Source organism: Chiloscyllium punctatum, chromosome 5 (genome assembly GCF_047496795.1).
Source record: "Chiloscyllium punctatum isolate Juve2018m chromosome 5, sChiPun1.3, whole genome shotgun sequence".
In the NCBI taxonomy this organism is placed as follows: domain Eukaryota; kingdom Metazoa; phylum Chordata; class Chondrichthyes; order Orectolobiformes; family Hemiscylliidae; genus Chiloscyllium; species Chiloscyllium punctatum.
Genome location: NC_092743.1, coordinates 94,436,586 through 94,457,749, shown reverse-complemented (window position 1 = coordinate 94,457,749; position 21,164 = coordinate 94,436,586). Strand labels below are relative to the sequence as shown.

At 38.8% G+C, this 21,164-nt stretch overlaps 1 protein-coding gene across 1 annotated transcript in view; it reads right to left on the bottom strand.

The window, feature by feature from the left end:
* LOC140477238 (transient receptor potential cation channel subfamily V member 6-like) overlaps nucleotides 1–21,164 on the bottom strand; it is a 110,390-nt gene that overhangs the window by 62,343 nt on the left and 26,883 nt on the right. Inside the window, exons 3-7 of the mRNA XM_072570785.1 lie at nucleotides 12,681–12,859; nucleotides 10,995–11,081; nucleotides 9,304–9,454; nucleotides 1,595–1,756; nucleotides 39–148 (exon numbers count right to left, since the gene is read on the bottom strand). Of these exons, the coding sequence (XP_072426886.1) occupies nucleotides 39–148; nucleotides 1,595–1,756; nucleotides 9,304–9,454; nucleotides 10,995–11,081; nucleotides 12,681–12,859 (689 nt within the window). The remainder of the gene's footprint in view (nucleotides 1–38; nucleotides 149–1,594; nucleotides 1,757–9,303; nucleotides 9,455–10,994; nucleotides 11,082–12,680; nucleotides 12,860–21,164) is intronic.

Here is a 21,164-nt window from a genome sequence, read left to right as displayed (position 1 = left end):
ATAACTGGACATCAAAATGAATATTTCAATCTACTCACAAGTTGAGGCATGTTTGCTGCCATCAATGTAAGACATAATTGTCCTGTATTATCATGAACTCCTGCATCTGCGTGGCACTGCAATAGCAATCGAGCTGACTCAGATCGATCTGAGAGGGAACATCATAAAAGAGAATAATTTAGTTCGGTACAGATAGAGAATGCTGCAGTTTACTTCTAATTTAATCCATCCCAGACTTCAGAATGTAGAAAATAACATGGATGCCAGAAATCAGATTGTGATGATAAGTCTCTGACTATCATTGACTCTGTTTCTCTGGTCACATATAATAACAGGTCATTTCTTGCAATTTCCATTTATATCTTAGGATACATGAGTTTTCATATTTTTCAGTAACTCATTTCAATTTATTTTTCTGAAATGCTGTTTCCATAAATAATTGTGTTATAATAAGTAGTCCACAGTGGTGATATTATCATTGTGTTAATATGAATAGACTACTAATTCAGAGGCCCAGGCTAATAGAGGGACATGGCTTTAAACCTCACTATTACAACAGGTAGAATTTAACTTCAATTAATAAAATCTGGAACTGAAAACTGATCTCGATCACAGTAACAATGAAACAACTATTGACTCATGTGAAAATGCATCTACCATCCTTTCCTGTCAGGCCTACACATGACTCCAAATCTATAGTAATGTGAAAGACTTTTAACTGCCCTCTAAAATACCCTAACAAACCACTCAGTTCCAATGCTATTATGATGGACAACAATTGCTGGCCTTGCCAGAGTTGCCAATTCCCAAAGAGAGAATAATTTTAAAAAATAAATTCTCATTTATGCCAACATGACCTAATGGACTTTGCCCTAATTAATACATTGATTTTAATTTACAGAATTCCTTGGATTTAAGGAAGGCCCATCAGAATTTAAAATAGCGAATGTAACTCCTTTATTCAGAAAGGCAGGGATAAGGAAAGCAAGAGACAACAGGCCAGTTAGCTTAACATCTGTCATAGGGAAGATGTTCAAAGTTATTATTAAAGATGTTATAGCAGGGCAATTGGAAAGGTTAAAGATAGGTGGAGTAAACATGGTTTTGTGAAAGGGAAATCATGTTCAACTAATTCACTGGACCTTTTTGAGGAAGTAACATGCTGTGGAGGAAGGGGAGATAATAGATGGACTGTATTTGGATATCTGGAAGGTATTTGATAAGGTTCCATATCAAATGTTATTATGGAAAATAAATCTCATAATGTCGGTGGTAACATATTGATATGGATTGAAGATTGATTAGATGGCATAAAATAGAGTGTAGGTATGATTGAAACTTTTCTTGGTGAAATCAGAACTCCTGTGAAGTGTGAACCAACAAATCTTCAGGTCAAATAAGACCCCCTGTAAAATGGGAAGACCTGGATCCTCAGGTAAAAGTGAAGATACATAGTCACAGATCCAACAAAATTGATAAGAAAATAAATATTTTATCTGTTATGCACTTAGGGCCAACAGAACTCACAGGCCATCCAGTGCTGCCTGCTCACACCCAAAGTATCAACTTAATAAAAATAAATCATAAATCTTACCAAGCTCTGTTGCCAGCTGCAAAGGGGTTCGCTGTTTGTAATCTCGCGCTTTCATGTTCGCATCATGTTTCAACAAACAGTGCAGGGCGTTAGCAGCATCATACTTAGCTGCATAGTGAACTGGTGTCTGCATCATTCCAGACGTTTTTGCTTCAATGTCCGCTGAAAAAGGAAGATGCTATACACAATTACAATGGATACACAGAATTTGTAGATAATTTTGTGACATTCAAGTTTCTGTACTGTGGCTATGTTTGTTCCCACTCTGCATATCATGATATTTTGGCACTGAACCTATATTATGCATTGTAGAGAATCCTGCATATTGATGCACCAGCTGAAAGATATTTGATTCTTTTTCTGCTAACTGGCAATGAGTCAAGATCACCCTGTTTTATGGATTTCATCAGTTCTTAACTCCACCCTTAGTGCCCCTGAACTTCATGTTTTCAAAACCATGAAAAAGTTGCATTCCACATCCGAAGCATAAGAACTTATCAGTGGACCTGAACATTGAACAAAATTTTTCATGGACGATTGATTGATTTTGCCTGCTTGTGGAGATGCTTATAGAACATAGGAATAGGCCCTTTGGCTCACCATGACTGTTCCAACTATGATGCCATTCTAAACTAATTCCATCTGCCTGCATGTGGTCTGTATCCCTTATTTCTTGCCCTTTTCATGTGTCTGTCTAAATGCATCTTAAATATTGCTACTGTAAGAACTTTCACCACATCCCATAGCAGTCTATTCCAGGCATCTACAACCTTCTGTGTAAAAAAAACTTGCCTTGCACATCTCCTTTAAATGCTCCCCCCTCACCTTAAACCTATGCCCCCCAGTATTTGAAATTTCTACCCTAGGAAAAAAAGACTGACTATCCATCTGGTCCAAACTTCTCATAATTTTACAGATTTATCAGTACTGCCTCTGCCTCTGATGCTTTAGCAAAAACGATACAAGTTTGTCCAACCTCTCCTTATAGCTAATACATTTCAATCCAGGTAACATCCTATAATGTGGCAACCAGAACTCTCTGATGCAATTTATGGCAGAGTTCATACCCTACTACCTTCATACAATGTCGAAAGCTTTCAGAAAAGCAAATTGAAATTTGTGCTTTCACAGCAAAAACCACACTCAATTAAGCCATGTCATCTCAATTAACCATTTAAATAATATGCCATTTTTAAAAGGTCTGTGGTTTATACTGTACATTTAAAATTCAATATCACTCAAATAATTATGGTCAATTAATTGTGGTCAATTTGTACCCTGTTTGTTATATTTCTACCTGTCCAACTTAGCAAGGATTTTAGCAGCTAAGTTCATAATACATCATCGCCACGAGACAAGATGATAAGAGGCAAACGGGCAAAGAGGAGATCACAAATTGCCAATAAAAGTTCATCAGATCTTGCATCCAATAAGGGCTAGGGCCCAGAAGTTAAGGTGAAGGCCTAAAAACAGCAATGAAAATGAAAAAAAGGCTGTTGACTTAAATTTCTGATGAAGTTAATTATCCACTAGGAGATAATCCAATGAATACTGTTTTCACCTTAGATTTTCTATGGTGTAATCTTGTCGTGGTCTCTTTGGATCCAAAGCATTCCCCAGAGACAACAGTATGTGGTATAAGTATTTGCCAATTGATGAAAATAAAAATTGGACAGAATGTTCAAAGGGCTTCTGATTTACTTTGAGCATGTCTTGTGCTATTTGGAAGACAAAGTCCAACCCCCTTGGCATCTTAGTCCCAGACATCTGTCAAATCCACATTTTAAGTGGCTGGATGAACTATTCCCTGTATTTATAATAGTCTGAAAAGATTAATCCTGAGGAGTGCCATAAGCATCATCCACTATCGTGGTGTCATATGTATGTCTGAGATGAACAATTTAGGATCTTGGAGGAGCAAATGCCAACAATCAAATCCTCCTCATTATCTCTGCAACAAAGTGTATCATATCAATTATTACAACCCAACATTGGGTGAGGTTCCTGAATTTGTTACAATTCTACACCACATACCACAAATCAATAAAGTCCTGGATGAGGAAGGGTGAACTTGCTACCCTTGGTTATTCACTCACTCTCTGCGTTATTACTACAAGTTTAATTTTAAGAGGATTTCTACCCTTGTGGATAACTTTCTGACAGATGGCAATGAACTTACGGTTTAAAGGAACCAATTTAACCAGGCTTTCATGAATTAAAAAAAGGTGAGCTTATTAATAAACGCATGAGGAAGGACTTATGCCTGAAATGTCGATTCTCCTGCTCCTCAGATATTTCCTGACCTGCTGTGCTTTTCCAGCACCACACTCTTGACTCTGATCTCCAATATCTGCAGTCCTCACTCTCTCGATAGTAACACAACACACATACACACTGAGTAGAAGTAAGACAGTAATCCAAAAAGATAAAAGTTAAAAGAAAATCAGTCTCCAGCATTGGAGGATCTGAGCTACAGGGAGAGGCTGGACAGGCTGGGGCTGTTTTCCCTGGAGAGTCGGAGGCTGAGGCTTATAGAGGTTTACAAAATTATGAGGGGCATGGATAGGAATAAATAGACAAAGTCTTTTCCCTGGGTTGGGGAGTCCAGAACTAGAGGGCATAGGTTTAGGGTAAGAGGGGAAAGATATAAAAGAGACCTAAGGGACAAATGTTTCACACATATTGCAGGGATGTTTCGTAAATGGAATGAGCTGCAAGAGGATGTGGTGGAGGCTGGTACAATTGCAACATTTAAGAGGCATTTGGATGGGTATATGAATAGGAAGGGTTTGGAGGGATATGGGTACTGGCAGGTGGGACTACATTGGGTTGGGATATCTGGTTGGCATGGATGGGTTGGACCAAAGGGTCTGTTTCCATGCTGTACATCTCTATGACTCTAATTGTTTGTCAAAAGTGGATTATTTAGACCAAAGGGTCTGTTTTAGTGCTGTACACCTCTATGACTCTATGACTCTAAGATAACATTGTGATCATTGCTGGATGGCATTGGTAGCATTGACAATGGCAGCTTAGCAGCCAATTTTGAGATTCTGCAAAGTATGTGGACTAGCAATGTTCAAATTCTATAATCTGATTATAATACCTGAGAATTTCCTGGTCTGGAATGGTTTTAAAAAGGTCCACAGCAGTCAGCTGATCACACAGGTTAGCCAAGCTTCAGGAAATAAGTGTGGACTAAACAAAATTGTCAAGATTGAAATGAACTTTTTTATTTTAAAACCGAATCTAGTTGAATTAATCAGACATGAATCATCCCTCATATATTTTTGATTTACAACTGTACGATAGGTTTCAGGTTTCAGAGATGAAAGATATCACCATATTTTATCTAGTTTGGAAATAATGAGCTCAGACATCGAATTAAACACTTTGTATTTTGGAGGATTACTTTTGGAAGAGCAGGAGGATAGATTTGTGACTGCAGAACAGGAGAATACTTGTTCTCTTTCTCTTTGCCAAAAAGCAGAACATCCAGTGACAATATAATTTGGAGAGAAACATCTGAATGTTGAGAAGTCAAATAATTCTGTGATTTGCTACTGCTGAGGATACAATACTTCAATGAAACAATCATGGTACCATGTTAAAATATTTATGCCTCAAGGATACTCTAAGAACTTTAAACAGTTTACTCCTTTTATTTCCCTTTTATACTAGACACTATTCCTTTTTAACGTTGTACATGTGTTTCTGTATTTTTGATGTTGTGTCATTATTTTTATGAAGGCTTGTAAATAGTAAAATTGTTTTTTCTTTCATCCAATAAAACCCTGTGAAAACATAAATCTTTATTGCACCAACTGAGGAGGTTAAAAAATGATCCAATTCATCCTTCTTTACCTGTTCAAAGCAAGTTGTAATGCAACAACTATTGAACGGCTAGGTCAAAATGGTTCAGCAGGTTTATATATTTATGATGGCATGCCTGATTGATTAAAGTAAATTGACAACAAATATGCAAGATTTGCTCCTTTCTGCAGTGTCAGCTAACATTCAGTTAGTAGCATTCTTGCTTTTGAGTCAGAAGGTTGTGGTTTCATAGCCTCAGACAATCGTTTCAAATCAAATATCTTGGCTCATATTCCAGTGCAACACTGATGGAGTGCTGCATTGTTGGGGGTGTTGGCCTACATGTGACTCCAGGCCCACAGTAACACTGAGGGAGTGCTGCACTGTTGCAGGTGTTGACTTTCAAGCGAGATGTTAAATTATGGGCTTGTTTGTCGTTTCAGTTGAGTACAACAGATCTCATAGAACTATTTTGGAGGAGAATAGTGAGGCTATCCCTGTGCAAGACCTTGATAACACAATTATGTTTTTGGTTTGAAGTGAAATTTTAGGATTTTCCTTGATAATCTTTTCAAACAGTTTAGTTTGAGTTTTACGAGTGAGACGACTAACACTTTTGCATTAAAACTGACCTTGAAAACCTGAAATTTCTGCATTCAAGCTGTCAATTTTAATTACAGAATGTGCAAGTACAGACTTGTTTGCCAGCTTTAAAGAAAAGAGCAAAATGTTTGAATCTTGCAGTTTGCGCTATCTTAAGCAAGTACCAAGTATTTTAAATAGTTTTTATTGTCTTGTATCAGCTATACTTGTGTAATAGAATATTTGTGTTTCGAAAGGACATCCTAATATTCTGCTAGGGACATTTGTTTTTAACTGTCTCGGTACTTTGGGAATGTTTAGGTGGATTATTTATAATATTTTTCATTAAAACATAGTTGCATGTGGGCATTTGTATCTAAAGTGGATGTGTGATATATGTACACAATGGAATGTAACTTCTGAGCCTAAGAAAATGGAGACAGGTACTTGTTTAGCCTGCATGATTCTAGTTAGAGGCAGGGTGACACCAGATCACTTTAAGCCAATGCAAATTCTTCTGATAAGGGATGAGCAACTCTTAGAATTAGGGATAAAAATTGTAAACTTGGAGTCTTTGCTGGCACAATTTTACCTTTTATTTTAAGATTACTTACAATGTGGAAACAGGCCCTTTGGCCCAACAAGTCTACACCGACCCTCTGAAGAGCAGCCCACCCAGACCCATTCCCCTATATTTACCCCTTCACCTAACACTACGGGCAATTTAGCATGGCCAATTCACCTAACCTGCACATTTTTGGGCTGTGGGAGGAAACCGGAGCACCTGGAGGAAATCATGGGGAGAACATGCAAACTCCACACAGACAGTTGCCTGAGGCAGGAATTGAACCCATGTCTGCTGCTGTGAGACAGCAGTACTAACCATTGTGCCACTGTGTTTCTGTTCTGTAATTCTCTGAGTCAACATAACATCATGTCAAGACAGAAAAAAGGCATCACCTGTGATGACAACATTCAAGTAATCATTGGTCTTGAAGGATTAAAACGTTCGTATTGTCTTTACTACTTTTTGTTATGTATATATAAAATCTTGCTTCAACATAATTCATATATCTTTTTAGATCAAGACCCACCCTCAAACTGAAGACCCTCATTGTGACAAACTAACACTTGAAAATACAGATACTTTAAGTATCTGATTTATATCTCAGAATCAATAAAACTTACAACTGGTACCTTGGCTGATATCTATCCCTCAATCAACACCACCAAAACAGATTATCCTCTCATTGGTGTTTATGACAATGGATGGATTTTTTGATGGCCAGATGGTAGATATACAAATGTAAATGTGAGTTGCACATGGAAACCCTGCAGAATCTTCATTGTGCAGGCTCTGAAGGTATTTCCAAGGAAATTGAATGTTCTGCTGGGCAACTTGTCTGTGTTTGGACCCTCTGAAAGTTTGCATTTAAATCAGAAAATGTGGAGGATTTCAATGAAACTAAGTAAGTAGCTACTCAGGAAAGGTGAGGCTTTTAAAAATATGGTCTAACTCCTTAGTAACTACTTACCCTCAACCAGATCATTAAAACCTCCAAAATTCTGATCCAACAACCACCCCGCCCACAGAACTGGCACTTTCCCTGGGACCCGGAAGCCTGCTTCGATCTGCGTCAAACTTCCCCTGCCACTGTCTCAGCCCCTGATCAGCACCTGAAACTCCCAGATCTTGTGCCATCTTCCCCTCAACTACCACCCACCACCCCACTGTTATTAATTTCTCGTATTCACCCTGATCTACCCTAAACACTGTCACTTACTCAGTCCCCTTGATAACTTGAAGTCTGGCATTCTACCCCTTTGGTACCTTACCCCTTACCCCTTGGCAACCTACATATCTGACATTCAACTTACTTTGCACCTTACACCCTACTTGTCTGGCATTCTACCCTGGCAAACTAATCCCCTCTCAAGCTGCACCTTACCAAACTGGCAGCCTGCTTTTGTGGCATTCGACCTAACTAGCACCTTATTTACTTTGCACTCTATTCCCAAGACATCTAGCATTCTCTCACCTGGCACCCTTCACCATTCCCAGCTGACATCATATTTACCTTGCATCCTGGCATCCTAATCTCCTTGCACTTTACTTGCCTGACGTTGTACCCCCACAACCATCTGGGACCTTACCCTTGGCATCCTATGCCTACCCAGCTGACCCTTCTCTTACCTTGCACCCTGGTACTCTAAACACCTGGCACTTTATTTACCCGGCAGCCTATCATCCCAGCATCCTAACATCACACTTATTTGCTTATTGTTTGACAGCACCCAGCAGGTGAGTTCTGTGAAATGGGAGTCTGACAGTTGTGCCCAACGAAAGAACTGTCAGAATAGAAATCCAGGGTTATATTTTTAGGGTTATATTTGTAAGCTTGGTGACAAAAAATGCGGAGGTCTGTTTGTTTGGAGACATATTTAATGAGGTTTGCAACTTAAGAAGTGAGAAGATGAGGTTAGTATTTTCGCGCATTTAAAGTAAGTACAAATTAAACGGTGCTGTTGCCTAGCAACAGGGGTCCAGTGACATGCACGGGCACAGAAAAATTCAGGAGTGAGTGAGTCAGGCAGACTGTGTGCGTCAGAGAGCAATAGCAGGAGCACTTAACTCCCTGGTAAGAAATCCTGCTAGAAAACATAGTTTCGGGAGCTCATGTTTGCCCTAAAGGTAAATCAATACTGATTTTAATTTGAAGTTTGTTTTCCATGTCTCATGGAGGGATACCATATGAAATAAAGAAAGGACTTACTAAATGGACAGAAATTTGTTAGATGGCTGTACTAGTCTGTGCAGGACGCCTTGGTGTGAAAATAGTAATTTTTTGGGGGGTGGGTTTTGAACTTTGTAGGGTTATTACAGGGATAAAAGGAATATTTTGACTTTGAACCCTTTTCTGGTGCTTGTAATGAAATCTTTCCAGTAATTTTGTTTAGGATAATGTAGTTATTTTTATTTATTAAACATTTTGTTATTTGTGTGAAGAGTGCAATGGCAGACCTTTGGGATGTGACTGATCTTCACTGTTTAGAAAAAAGCAAAACTAGATTCTGTCAAGCCAGGTTTCACTCTTGAATCTGACTTGTCAGGTGTTAACATCAGACTGGATCAGGACCGCTGCCACATTTTTGTACATCCCAACAGTGATTACCTCATTGACTGTAATGCACTTTTGGATGCCTAATGGTCATGAAATGTTACATTAATCCAGCCTTCTTTCTTTAATATTCTCATGCAGCACTGCCTTCACAGCTCACCTACTCCTGCAAATTATTCCTGCAATTTATCTTACCATTACAGTCCAGAAGATAGTCAACCATTTCAGGATAATTTACTGCCGCAGCCACGTGCAGTGGGGTTACACCATAGTTATCAGCCTTGTTCACGTCAGCATTTCTCTCGATCAGAAACTTGGCAACATCAGGATGCCATGTTCTAGCTGCCTATTGAGACAGATATGAAATGCAGTCAGACTTTTGAGCAAGGGCCTCTTTAGTAACTCTCAACATGGAGACTCAAATGTCAACCTAAAATCAATTTATAATGTTGATATATCATTGGGTCTTTGCCTGTTACTTGCACGACTGTGACAGATTTAGCTTGACAGTTCTTGAAGTGCAGGTTTGTTTGAAATAACATGAGTTGAAACCATAATTTATTTTATTCAACACACAGCTACATGTCAATGATAGTGAATGGTGGCCACAGGATTTTAAAGCCCCCTGTCTGATGTGTTTTTTAGCAGTGGCCTTGAAAAATACGAAGGGTGATAAACCCATCAGTTTCCTGCTCGCCCTCAAGCCAGTTTCCGTAACTTGGTGCATGCGTGGGTGCCAAAATAGGCGGTTTGCTTGCTGTTTTGAAATAAATAATTAGCAATTAATGCACGTTTCACATTGCCCAATCCATAAAATGGTTAGTGTCACCATGCAGATGAGTGAACCTGTTTTTGACAAATATTTTTGCGAAGGAGGGAAAGATGGACGGTGGTAGGGACACAGCATTTTGGGCGTGCCATTTTTGCAGAGGGAGTAACCCATCCCAAAATGTTATTCTCCATTTGCTCTTTTCCATCTGGCCTCCAGAACCTGACACCCAACATACTCATCTCCCAAACACTCCCATCCCACCACCCCTGGCTGCATGATCCCATCATGTCCAAAAAAAAACACATTTACCAGTCTCTAACATCCATCTCCTGACCTTCCTGGGTTTGCTTGCAGTGCCAGCAACACACACTATTCTATCTGGAGCTGCTGGGGCTGCTAAAATGGGCACACAGTCAAATTCCGAGGATGGGATTTCCTCCCACTGAGCAAGTCTTTACCCGTTTAACTCACTGGCAATTTGTTATTGCTGTGGGATGGGCTTCTTTAGGTCTATAAGCTGCTGGTCGATTCTTACAATGAGTATTGGGTGAATGGTGAATAAGTCTCCCCACCCTATGAAATTCAGTACCATGTTTTCAAGATTACATTTTAAAGTAAATTGAAGGCAGATCTCGTATACAAAGTTACACATTTTAAAATGTTTCACTTAAACTTCATTTTATGACTTTAGAAGTTTATATAATATGCTTACATTAATGATGAAGAAGGAGAAAATATTATTATGTATGCTTAATAGATATATTTATTAGGCAAAAATTTTCCAAAATACTTGTAGAAGGCCACTGTCCATTCTTGTTCCTAACCATATTCAGTGATGATATAGAGGATTCAGATTTCTATTTATCAGCTTTGGAACCCTTTACTGCATTAAAGGCACTATATATATGAGGAATATTTTTAATTGATATTAGATATCAATGAGGAAATACTGACGACATTTCTCCTGAGCAGAATTCAATTCTATTAAAATCATAATGCAGGATTTGGTGCTACAATTTTAAAAAACCACATTAATCATAATTACTGAACACAAAAATGACTCATGGCAGTAATGTTTTCCCTGAAATGAATCATTCCATCAGATTCACATTACCCCGTGCAAAACACCCTGTCCATATCTGTCAGTCGCATTGATATCGGCTCCACGTTCCAGCATGGTATTCAAACGTTCCAAATCAATCTAAAAATAAAAGAGTATTTGTTTTGGTTCTTTAAATTAATATTACCAATATTTAAACAAAGTCTAATAGGGAACACATTCACATGGTTTCCAAGGTAGCAAATGCAGTCCTTCCAAGCCAATTTGTTTGACAACAATAATATTTGATATATTCTTCCAAATGCTGCATTATTACATGAAAAATAGCGATGCTTCACATATATAGGTGTATATATCTACATATCCACATTATAAACACACAATAGGAAATTGGAAATGGTTATTTCAGTGAAAATATAAACTGAGATAAATCCTAGTTGAAAAGCATTATATTATTTCTCTTCTTGTAATGAAATAAATTAGATTTTTAATTTCCTTGTGAATTAGAAGTCTTGGATCATACTACATAATGTTTTATCACCTAAGCTACCAAGGAAACAAGAGAACAAATATTTTTAGAATCAGTGCTGGTGGGGAAGCTTCGGGCCATGGGAGGGTGATGGAGTTGGTTCACAGCTGTTTCACTCTTAACCCAACTCAACTTTATTTTGTTCATGGTCATTCAGGTTCAGATGGCTCCCCTATATTTGGAAACCTCTAATCTATGGTGTGGAACCTGAGATGAAAAATCTCTGAATCATCAGCAAGAGGGCCAACTCTGAGTTGCAGCTAACACTGAGAATCAGATGTCTCATATTAACGGCAGCTGGAGGACGATATAATGTCATTATATGATTTATCTTTGGGTGCACAGAGCACCCGGAAAGTACTAACATCATTTGCATGAAAACCCTTAGCCAGCGTATGGGACAAAAAGTAGAAGCACCTCAGATATCAGGTCTGTCAGAATTTTCTCCTGACGCTCTAATGGGATTTCCAGTCAGTACCCATAGTCTGTTAATGTCAGCAGACTCACATGGGAAGTAGAGCCTGTGTTTATGTTGTCTAGGTGAGAGTGATGTTGGAAAAGCACAGGAGGTCAGGCAACATCTGAGGAACAGGAAAATCGACGTTTCAGGCAAAAGCCCTTCATCAGGAATGTATAGAGAGAGGAGGAGAACTTCTCAAGGTAGGCATCCTTGTAAGAGGATTCACAGTAAGGTTAAAATCAACTAGGCAGAAGTGGGTACTGCAGATGCTGGAAATCAGAGTCTAGATTAGAGTGGTGCTGGAAAAACACAGCAGGTCAGGCAGCATTTGAGGAGCAGGAAAATTGACGTTTCAGGCAAAAGCCCTTCATCGGGGCTGATAAAGGGCTTTTGCCCAAAACATCAATTTTCCTGCTCCTCGGATGCTGTCTGACCTGCTGTGTTTTTCCAGCACCACTCTAATCTAGACTCTGATTGCCAGCATCTGCAGTATCCATTTCTGCCCTGTGTTCATGTTGCCTAATCCATAAACAGAGCACCACTTCTTGTTTGGTTTTACTTAAGCATGTTCTGCTTGGTTATTTTTTTGCTAGCCTTGGAGGATAGAGGCCAGCAAGTAAAAATATACATTCTCACAGTTATATTTTAGTGCATAATACAATGTGGAAAAGGAAGAGTCAGGGATAGGGAAAGGATTCTAATACAATTTAAAAATTATTTTTACTTTAGTCAAAGTAAAGGAACAAATTACCTTGCTTTCATTGCCTCTCTTTGATGCTATGATAAAATACTGAAGGAAAGCTGTTGTGGGGGAAACACCGCTGCTTTGGTCCTGACTGCTTGTCCCTGGAGCTTGATTTGGTATCACTATTTGTTGTCCTGCATCTGTCAGCCTTTTCAGGCCAATGTACGTGGCAGAATCTGTGGTCTCTGTCAACAGAATGATGAGATTAGCAGGTTACTACCAGTCATTGTAGAGTGGTAATGTTTGCATCCAGCTGATTTCAGAGCAGCTAAGCTACAAAACAATATTTGAAAAAATGAACTTTCAAAGGACATTTTAAAAGACGGGGAAAAATAATATCTGAAAAGAAGGGGAAACGTAACAAAAGAAAGAAGAAACAGAAAGTCTGACAAAGGTTAGGTGAAAGATGTCAAGAAGATTACAGATGGCAGCAATAGGTATGTTTAAACTAGGTGGATGCTGGGCACCATTTCAAAGACCAAATAAGTCTTGTAAATAGCAAGATTGGTGGGAATATTATAGAAGGTCTGAAAATGCTAAGTTTATGAAATCTTCACAAAGACTAGGATCAAGTTTCACAATAGGTTGTTTTGATTCAGATGTTGAGGAGGAGATGTGAGCAAAAAATATAGAGTTCCTACCACTTAGAACAAAACAAAGTCATATCCTATCCAAAAAACAATACCTATTCTCTATTAGCATACTGTCAATTTTAATCATTTCATGCGGCCTGTTGTGACAACTTATATTTGGACATGATGTGAAGGAGCTGATGTTGGACTGGGGTGGACAAATTTAGAAATCACACAACACCAGGTTATCGTCCAACAGGGTTATTTGGAAGCACTAGCTTTCGGAGCGCTGGTCCTTCACCTGACGAAGGAGCCGTGCTCTGAAAGCTGGTGCTTCCAAATAAACCTATTGGACTATAACCTGGTGCTGTGTGATTTTTAACTATGATTGCACTGTAACAGCTGTGCTTACTTAATATTTAGCGCTGCCTTTTTGAATGCAAGATCAAACATAAATGAGTAACTCAGTAAATATCTTTAATATCTGTTAATATTCAACTAACCCTTGTGTGCTTAATGTTTCCAACTCCCTAAATGATGTACATTATAGTTTCTACTGCAGACTAAAATGGAATCCACTGTGCTACAGTTCTTATATAGATGGAGCATCTTTGTAATATTGTAATTGTAATGACATGTTATACGAACCGTCACAAATAATGGCAATGCATTTACATGAATATATCTACTGTAAGTTGAGGGAAGTATATCATCTATACATGTAAGAAGGAAATATGCCTATGCTACTGAAGATATAAATAGTTATTTTAACACTCACATCATATATTCACCAACAGTACATATTATAAACGTACATAACTTATGATGTCCTGTCCACTAAAGACTTCATTTTTAATTTAAGGAGGATGGACAAAGCTCCCTGCCACTACTAAAATCTCAAACAACAAAACCAGCCTGCATGAGATACTGTTAGAATCCTGTCTGTAAAAAGAGGGGAGCCTGGCTAATGTTTTACAAGCTTCACAAATGCCGGAACAGCATCTGATACCAAAGTGAAGGAAAATATTATCCTGCTATTATGTAAAGGAATTATGCTCCACCTAGAATAAGATCTGTACCAAATGCAAGTTACTACTAGTCTGTTTCTACTAGCCATTTCTTAAGCAGAATTTTTAAATTGTTTATTTAAAAGTAGCAACTTTAAGCCTTTTTTGTTTTATTTTTATCTACTATTTTTAAGGTTGCAGTGACAAATCAGAAACCAGCCCAAACCATTCCAGAGCCTGGGAATTCCCCAAAGGCTCAAACTGAACTCAGCATCATAATTAAGGAGAGGATCAGAAGGTCCAGCTAAGTTACAAGCAAAAAAGGAGGAAGAGCCTTTTCAATTGGAAAGTGAATGGAAAGCTCAAAAATGCAATGATCAGACCCAATATGTACACTTAATGTCCTAATACCTTCCTGGAGAGCTTGATCGCCTGACCTTCTGAACCAGTTACAATTAAGATTGAAGTTAAACAAGAATGAAAGAAGTGATTCTGGAAAGTGAGAAGTGAAGCAGAAGAATGCTGAAGTGGTTGAGAGAGAATATTAAGAAATAACAAATAGGGGTACACCATATGGTCTCTCAAGTTTGCTCGATCACTCAGTATGATCATGGTTGATCTATTGCCTAAACTTCACTTTCCTGTTCACTTTTTATATCCCTTGATTTTCTGTTTCAGCCTTAATATAACAAGATGGGGAGGTGCTGGTGTTGGACTGGGGTGAAAAGTTGAAAATCACTTAACACCAAGATAGAGTCCAACAGGTTTATTTGAAAGCACCAGCTTTTGGGACGCGGATCCTTCATCAGGCAGCTAGAGGAACAGGATGCATAGGACACAGAATTTATAAGTAAAAGATCAAAATGTTATACAAAGTTGTATGACACTTTGATCTTTTACTTGTACATTCTGTGTCCTATGTATCCTGTCCCACTAGCTACCTGATGAAGGAGCAGTGCTCTAAAAGCTTGTGGAGTCATAGAAATGTACAGCACAGAAACAGAGCCTTCGGTCCAACTCATCCATGCTGACCAGATATCCCAACCCGATCTAGTCCCATCTGCCAGTACCTGGCCCATATTCCTCCAAACCTTTCCTATACATATACCATCCAGATGCCTTTTAAATGTTGCAATTGTACTAGCCTCCACCACTTCATCTGGTAGCTCATTCCATACATATACCACCCTAAATCTTTTGGACTATAACCTGGTGTCGTGTGATTTTCATATTTAAACAATGCAGCATATGCAATGTTCTGGAGTGGAGAATTTTCAAGATTCACATCCCTCTGAGTGAAGACAATTCTTTTCATCTTGGTTCTAAGCAATAGACCTCAACATGAGACGAAGCCCCATGTTCTAAGTTCCCCACCCAAGAGAAACAACCTTTATACTGTAATATGCCCCTTCAGAGGTGTTATGTTTCAATGAAATAACCCCAAAGTCTTCTGAACATCATAAAGTATAGCTCCCGTTTGCTCAGCCGCTTGTCATAGGATAACCTTTTCATTCTGGAACCAACCTAGTGACTATGTATGTTGTACAGGCTCTAAGGCAAGTATATCCATCATGAGATAAGAAGACTGAAACTGCATGTAATATTCCAGGTGTGTATTCACTGAAGTCCTAAACAATGGTAACAAAGACTTTTATTATTGTATTCTTATTTCCCTTGCAAATAAAGTCCAACATGATATTTGCCTTTCTCATACTTGTTGCTACCCTCAACTTTGTCAACTTTTGGTGTTCTATATACAAGTATACCCCAAGTGCACTGTATAAACTTCAATATTTTGAAGTTTCATACCTTTTAAAGAATATCCTATTTTTATAATCTTAGTGCCAAAACAAGTAAACTCACACTTCCTGTATTATATTTAATTTGTCATCTTGATTGTTTACTCTCTCAACCTGTCTTTTGTCTTCCTTGCAGATTATATTCCCACCTAGTTTTATATCATCAAAAAAATTGGATACATTACTCTCAACATTTTCAACAAAGTCATTAATATAAATTGTAAACAACTGAGGCTTCAATATTTACAGCACTGCTTACAGCCTGCCAATTTGAACATTTCCATATATCCCTACTTTCTGTTCCCACTTGTAAGCTCATCCTCCATTCATGCTAATACATTAGCCCAACACCAAGAGCTTTTTGTCTTGCATACAAGCCTTTTTTATGATACCTAATCAATTACTTCTTGGAAATTTCAGTGCATTACATCTGTTAGCTAATCTACCACTACTATCTTAACCTGCTAGTTACATTCTCAAAAACCAAAAAAAAGGCAGAGCGGTAGACGTTGTCTGCATTGACATTAGCAAGGCCTTTGAAAAGGTTCTGCATAATAGACTGGTTAATAAGGTTAGATCACATAGGATCCGGGGAGCTCACCAATTGGATACAAAATCGGCTTGACAGTAGGAGACAGGTGGTGGTAGGAAGATGTTCTGACTGGAGGCCTGTGACCAGCGGTGTGCCACAAGGACTGGTGCTGAGTCCACTGTTGTTTGTCATTTACATAAGTGATTTGGATGATAACATAGGAGGCACGGTTAATAAGTTTGCAAATGATACCAAAATTGGTGGCATAGTGGACAGTGAAGAAGGTAATCTAAGAGTATAATGAGATTTTGATCAGCTGGGCCAGTGGGCCAAGAAATAGCAGATGGAGTTTAATTTAGATAAATGCAAGGTGTTGCCTTCATAAGCAAACCAAGGCAGGTCTTACACAGTTATTGGGAGGACCTTGGGAAATGTTGTCAAGCAAAGAGACATAAGGGGGTGGTGCATAATTCCTTTAAAATGGTGTAACAGGTAGACAGCATGGTGAAGAAAGCATTTGGCATGCTTAACTTCATTCGTCAGAGCATTGAGTACAGGAATTGGGATGTTATTGTTACCACTGTACAAGACAATGGTAAGGTCATGTATGGGATATTGCATACAATATACAGGTTGCCCTGTTATAAGAAGGATGTTGTTATGTTCGAGAGGGTGCAAAAAGATTAACAAGGATGTCACTCAGATTGGAAGGTTCGAGTTATAAGGAGAGGCTGGATGGATTGGGACTTCTTTCCCTGAAGCATAGGAGGCTGAGGGTTGACATGTAGAGGTTTATAAAATCATGAGGGGCATAGGTAACTTGATTAGTCGAGGTCTTTTCCCCAGGGTAGGGGAGTCCAAACCTAGAGGGCATAGGTTTAAGATGAAGACGGGCAAGATTTCAAAGGGACCTGGGGGGGGGGGAAGCATTTTCACACAGAAAGTGCATATATGGAATGAGCTGCCAGAGGAAGTGGCCGAGGTGAGTACAATTACAAGGAAGGGACATGAATAGGAGAGGTTTAAAAGGGATATGGGCCAAATGCTGGCAAATGGGACTAGTTCAGTTTAGGAAACCTGATGAGTTGGACTGAAGGGTCTGTTTTCATGCTGTATGACTCTGAGGATCTGAAATCTGAATACAGGCTGAGGTAAGTAGCTGTTGGCAGGAACAACCACTTAACAGGTGCTCTTAATAACTTAGGCGGCAATAAAATGTCTTCTCGATGCAAATAACATGATAAAATGGCTTCTAGGCTGCAAACTGACAATTCTGCTAAAACTGCACAAAATGGCTTTTAAGTTACTAAGTGCTAATTCTGCTATAGCTGCTTAATTGACTAACCACAGTCTGCTTCAATCGACATAAGCAGACAATGTTCCCTTTACAGCACAGAAATAACTAGACTAGATAAGACATTATTGACCATCCTAACTGAACTTCAGATGCAGGTGCAATGGCTTGGTAAGTGAGATAAAGGTGACCTGAATGTTGGAAAACAGAGTTGGTTCCCAGGAAATATCATTGGACAAATAATTGCCAAATAAAGCATATCATGTATTGATTGGTGATTGTTTGAATGTACTATGTGTCTCCGAATGCTTTACATCTGGCCGTATGAAGAAATAAAGAATGAAGTGTTAAAGAACCAGACTGATTGTGAGTCCTTATTGACCAATCATGGAATAGAGAACTCCTCCCCAACCCCGGAGATCTTCAACTCTATAACATTTGTCAAGAGACAAGTGAGGAGGAGAAGTAGATATGGAGAATTTGAGAGCCAAGCCCAATGTTTCAAACAATTGTTTCTCATCTCCATTTTTAAAAATGAAGCAGTGTCTTAATGAATATATTGTAGACTTTGTACTCTGTTTCAGCCCTATTGCCACAACATCTTTCCTATTGTGACATGTCTGACATTGCAAATTGAATACCAATTGCAGTCCGAATATTGAATATAGATCTACCATTACACCTCAAACTGTATCACTTAAAATACAATTTGCATTTCTAAATTTACACTGACTCAGGGTGATACTTTTCAGGTCTTGTCAGCATACACCAATATCTCCAATCTCTACATTAGCTAATTACATACCCTTCTGCTGTTCAAAATTTACGTTTTTAAAAAACTGAAAGATATTACGTCAATTTTTTTCACATTTAATTTTCTTTGCTTCTCTTTGTTCATTCTTATCAACTTCTGCTAACAGTTTCCTTTGGTTCCTGGAATGACCTACTACACTTCATGTATCGAATTGTCTGTAAATTTGGACATCACTTTTGCCAATCATTGATGTAAACAGTGAACAAAACCAGCCAAGAACATCAGATGGACACTGATATCCATGTGCAATCACTCTGTGAAACTGTTTTAATTATCAATATCTAATTCCTCTATTCTAATTGTATGTTAGCCCAACCTGCTCAATTCATTCACCTTAATCTTTTCCAATATCTTTTATGTGGCACCTTGCAGTAAGAATATAAAAAAGGAGCAGAAATACCTTGATTCTGCTCATTATTCAATAAGCCCATGGCTGAACTTTACTTTCTTGCTCCAACCTAATATCACTTGACGTCCTGAGTGCCAAAAAAACTGTCAATTTTAGTGTGGGATACACCTAATAATTTAGCATCCACAGCACTCAGGCATGGAAAATTCCTACAATTCACAATTTTGAATGAAAAACTTCCTCACTTAAGGCTGTTATCCCAAGCCCCACTCACTCCAGCCAAGGGAAACAGTATCTTGGAATTTAGCCTGTCAAGCCTCCAAGAATTCAATACATTTCAATTCATTCAGTTTTCTCTTTCTTCTAAACTTTAGAGAATGTAGTGGTTGTGTGTTATAGTTCGCTTGAGATGTCTGTGCTGCTATGACAACATGCAAATACATTTTACAGTTTCGAGATCTGACAATGATGGTAGAGTTTCCAATGTTCTTTCCATTGTGTGGCTGATTAGGAAACTTTGATGCTGTAACTGTTTGCCACTGGGTCTTTGGAACAGTTCAGTCATCAACTTGTTTGGCTGCATTGTCACTCACTGGAGGATGCAAGTAGATTCAATTTAATCTTTCCTCATCTCAGAATTTTAAAAATTTTCTTCATGTAATATCTGCATTGCTCTCATAACCAGCATATGTTAGCTATCCCTAATTGCCTTGAATTGAATTGCTCAGCAATTTCAGAGGCAGGCAGGAGTCAACTGCATTGCTTGGATCTCTAGATACATGAGTCAGAAAGATGTACAGCACAGAAACAGACCTTTCGGTCCAACTCATCCATGCCGAACAGATATCCTAACCTAATCTAGTCCCATTTGCCAGCACCTGGCCCATATCCCTCTAAACCCTTCCTATTCATATACCCATCCAGACGCCTTTTAAATGTTGCAATTGTACCAGCCTCCACCACTTCCTCTGGCAGCCCATTCCATACATGCATCACCCTCTGCGTGAAAACTTTGCCCCTTAGGTCCCTTTTATATTTTTCCTATCCATCTGTGACGCTACTTTCGAGGATCTATGAACCTGCACTCCAAGGTCTCTGTTCAGCAACACTTTCTAGGACTTTGCCAGTAAGTATATAAGTCCTGCTAAGATTTACTTTCCCAAAATGCAGCGCCTTGCATTTATCTAAATTAAACTCCATCTGCCACCCCTCAACCCATTGGCCTATCTGCAAGATCCCGTTATAATCTGAGATAACTTTCTTCACTGTCCACCAATTTTGGTGTCATCTACAAACTTACTAATTATACCTCCTATGTTCATATCCAAATCATTTATACAAATGATGAAAAGTAGTGGACTTAGCACTGATCCTTGTGGTACTCCATTGGTCACAGGCCTCCAGTCTGAAAAGCAACCCTCCACCACTACCCTCTGTCTTCTACCTTCGAGCCAGTTCAGTATCCAAATGGCTAGTTCTCTCTGTATTCCATGAGATTTCACCTTGCTAACCAGTCTCATGGGGAACCTTGTCGAACACCTTACTAAAGTCCATGTAGATCATGTTCACTGCTCTGCCCTCATCAATCCTCTTCGTTACTTTTTCAAAAAATCCAATCAAGTTTGTGAGACATGATTTCCCATGCACAAAGCCATGTTGACTATCCCTAATCAGTCCTTGTCTTTCCAGATGCATATAAATCCTGTCCCTCAGGATTCATGGATGCATTCATTTCAAGAGGGCTAGATTACAAGATCAGGGATACGCTGCTGAGTCTGTATAAGGCTTTAATCAGACCATACTTGGAATATTGTAGGCAGCTTTGGGTCCCATATCTAAGGAAAGATGCTGGTCTTGGAGGACGGTCGAGAGGAGATTCACAAGAATGATCCCGGGATGAAAGGCTTGTCATGTGAAGAACAGTTGAGGACTTTTGTCTCTGTATTCGATTGAGTTTAGAAGGATGATGGTGATGGATCTCATTGAAACTTATAGAATACTGAGAGGCCTGGATAGGGTGGACATGGAGAAGATATTTCCCCTAGTAAGATAGCACCCCAGGGCACAGACTCAGAGTGACCCTTTAGATTTGTGATGAGGAGGATTTTTTTCAGCTAAAAGAT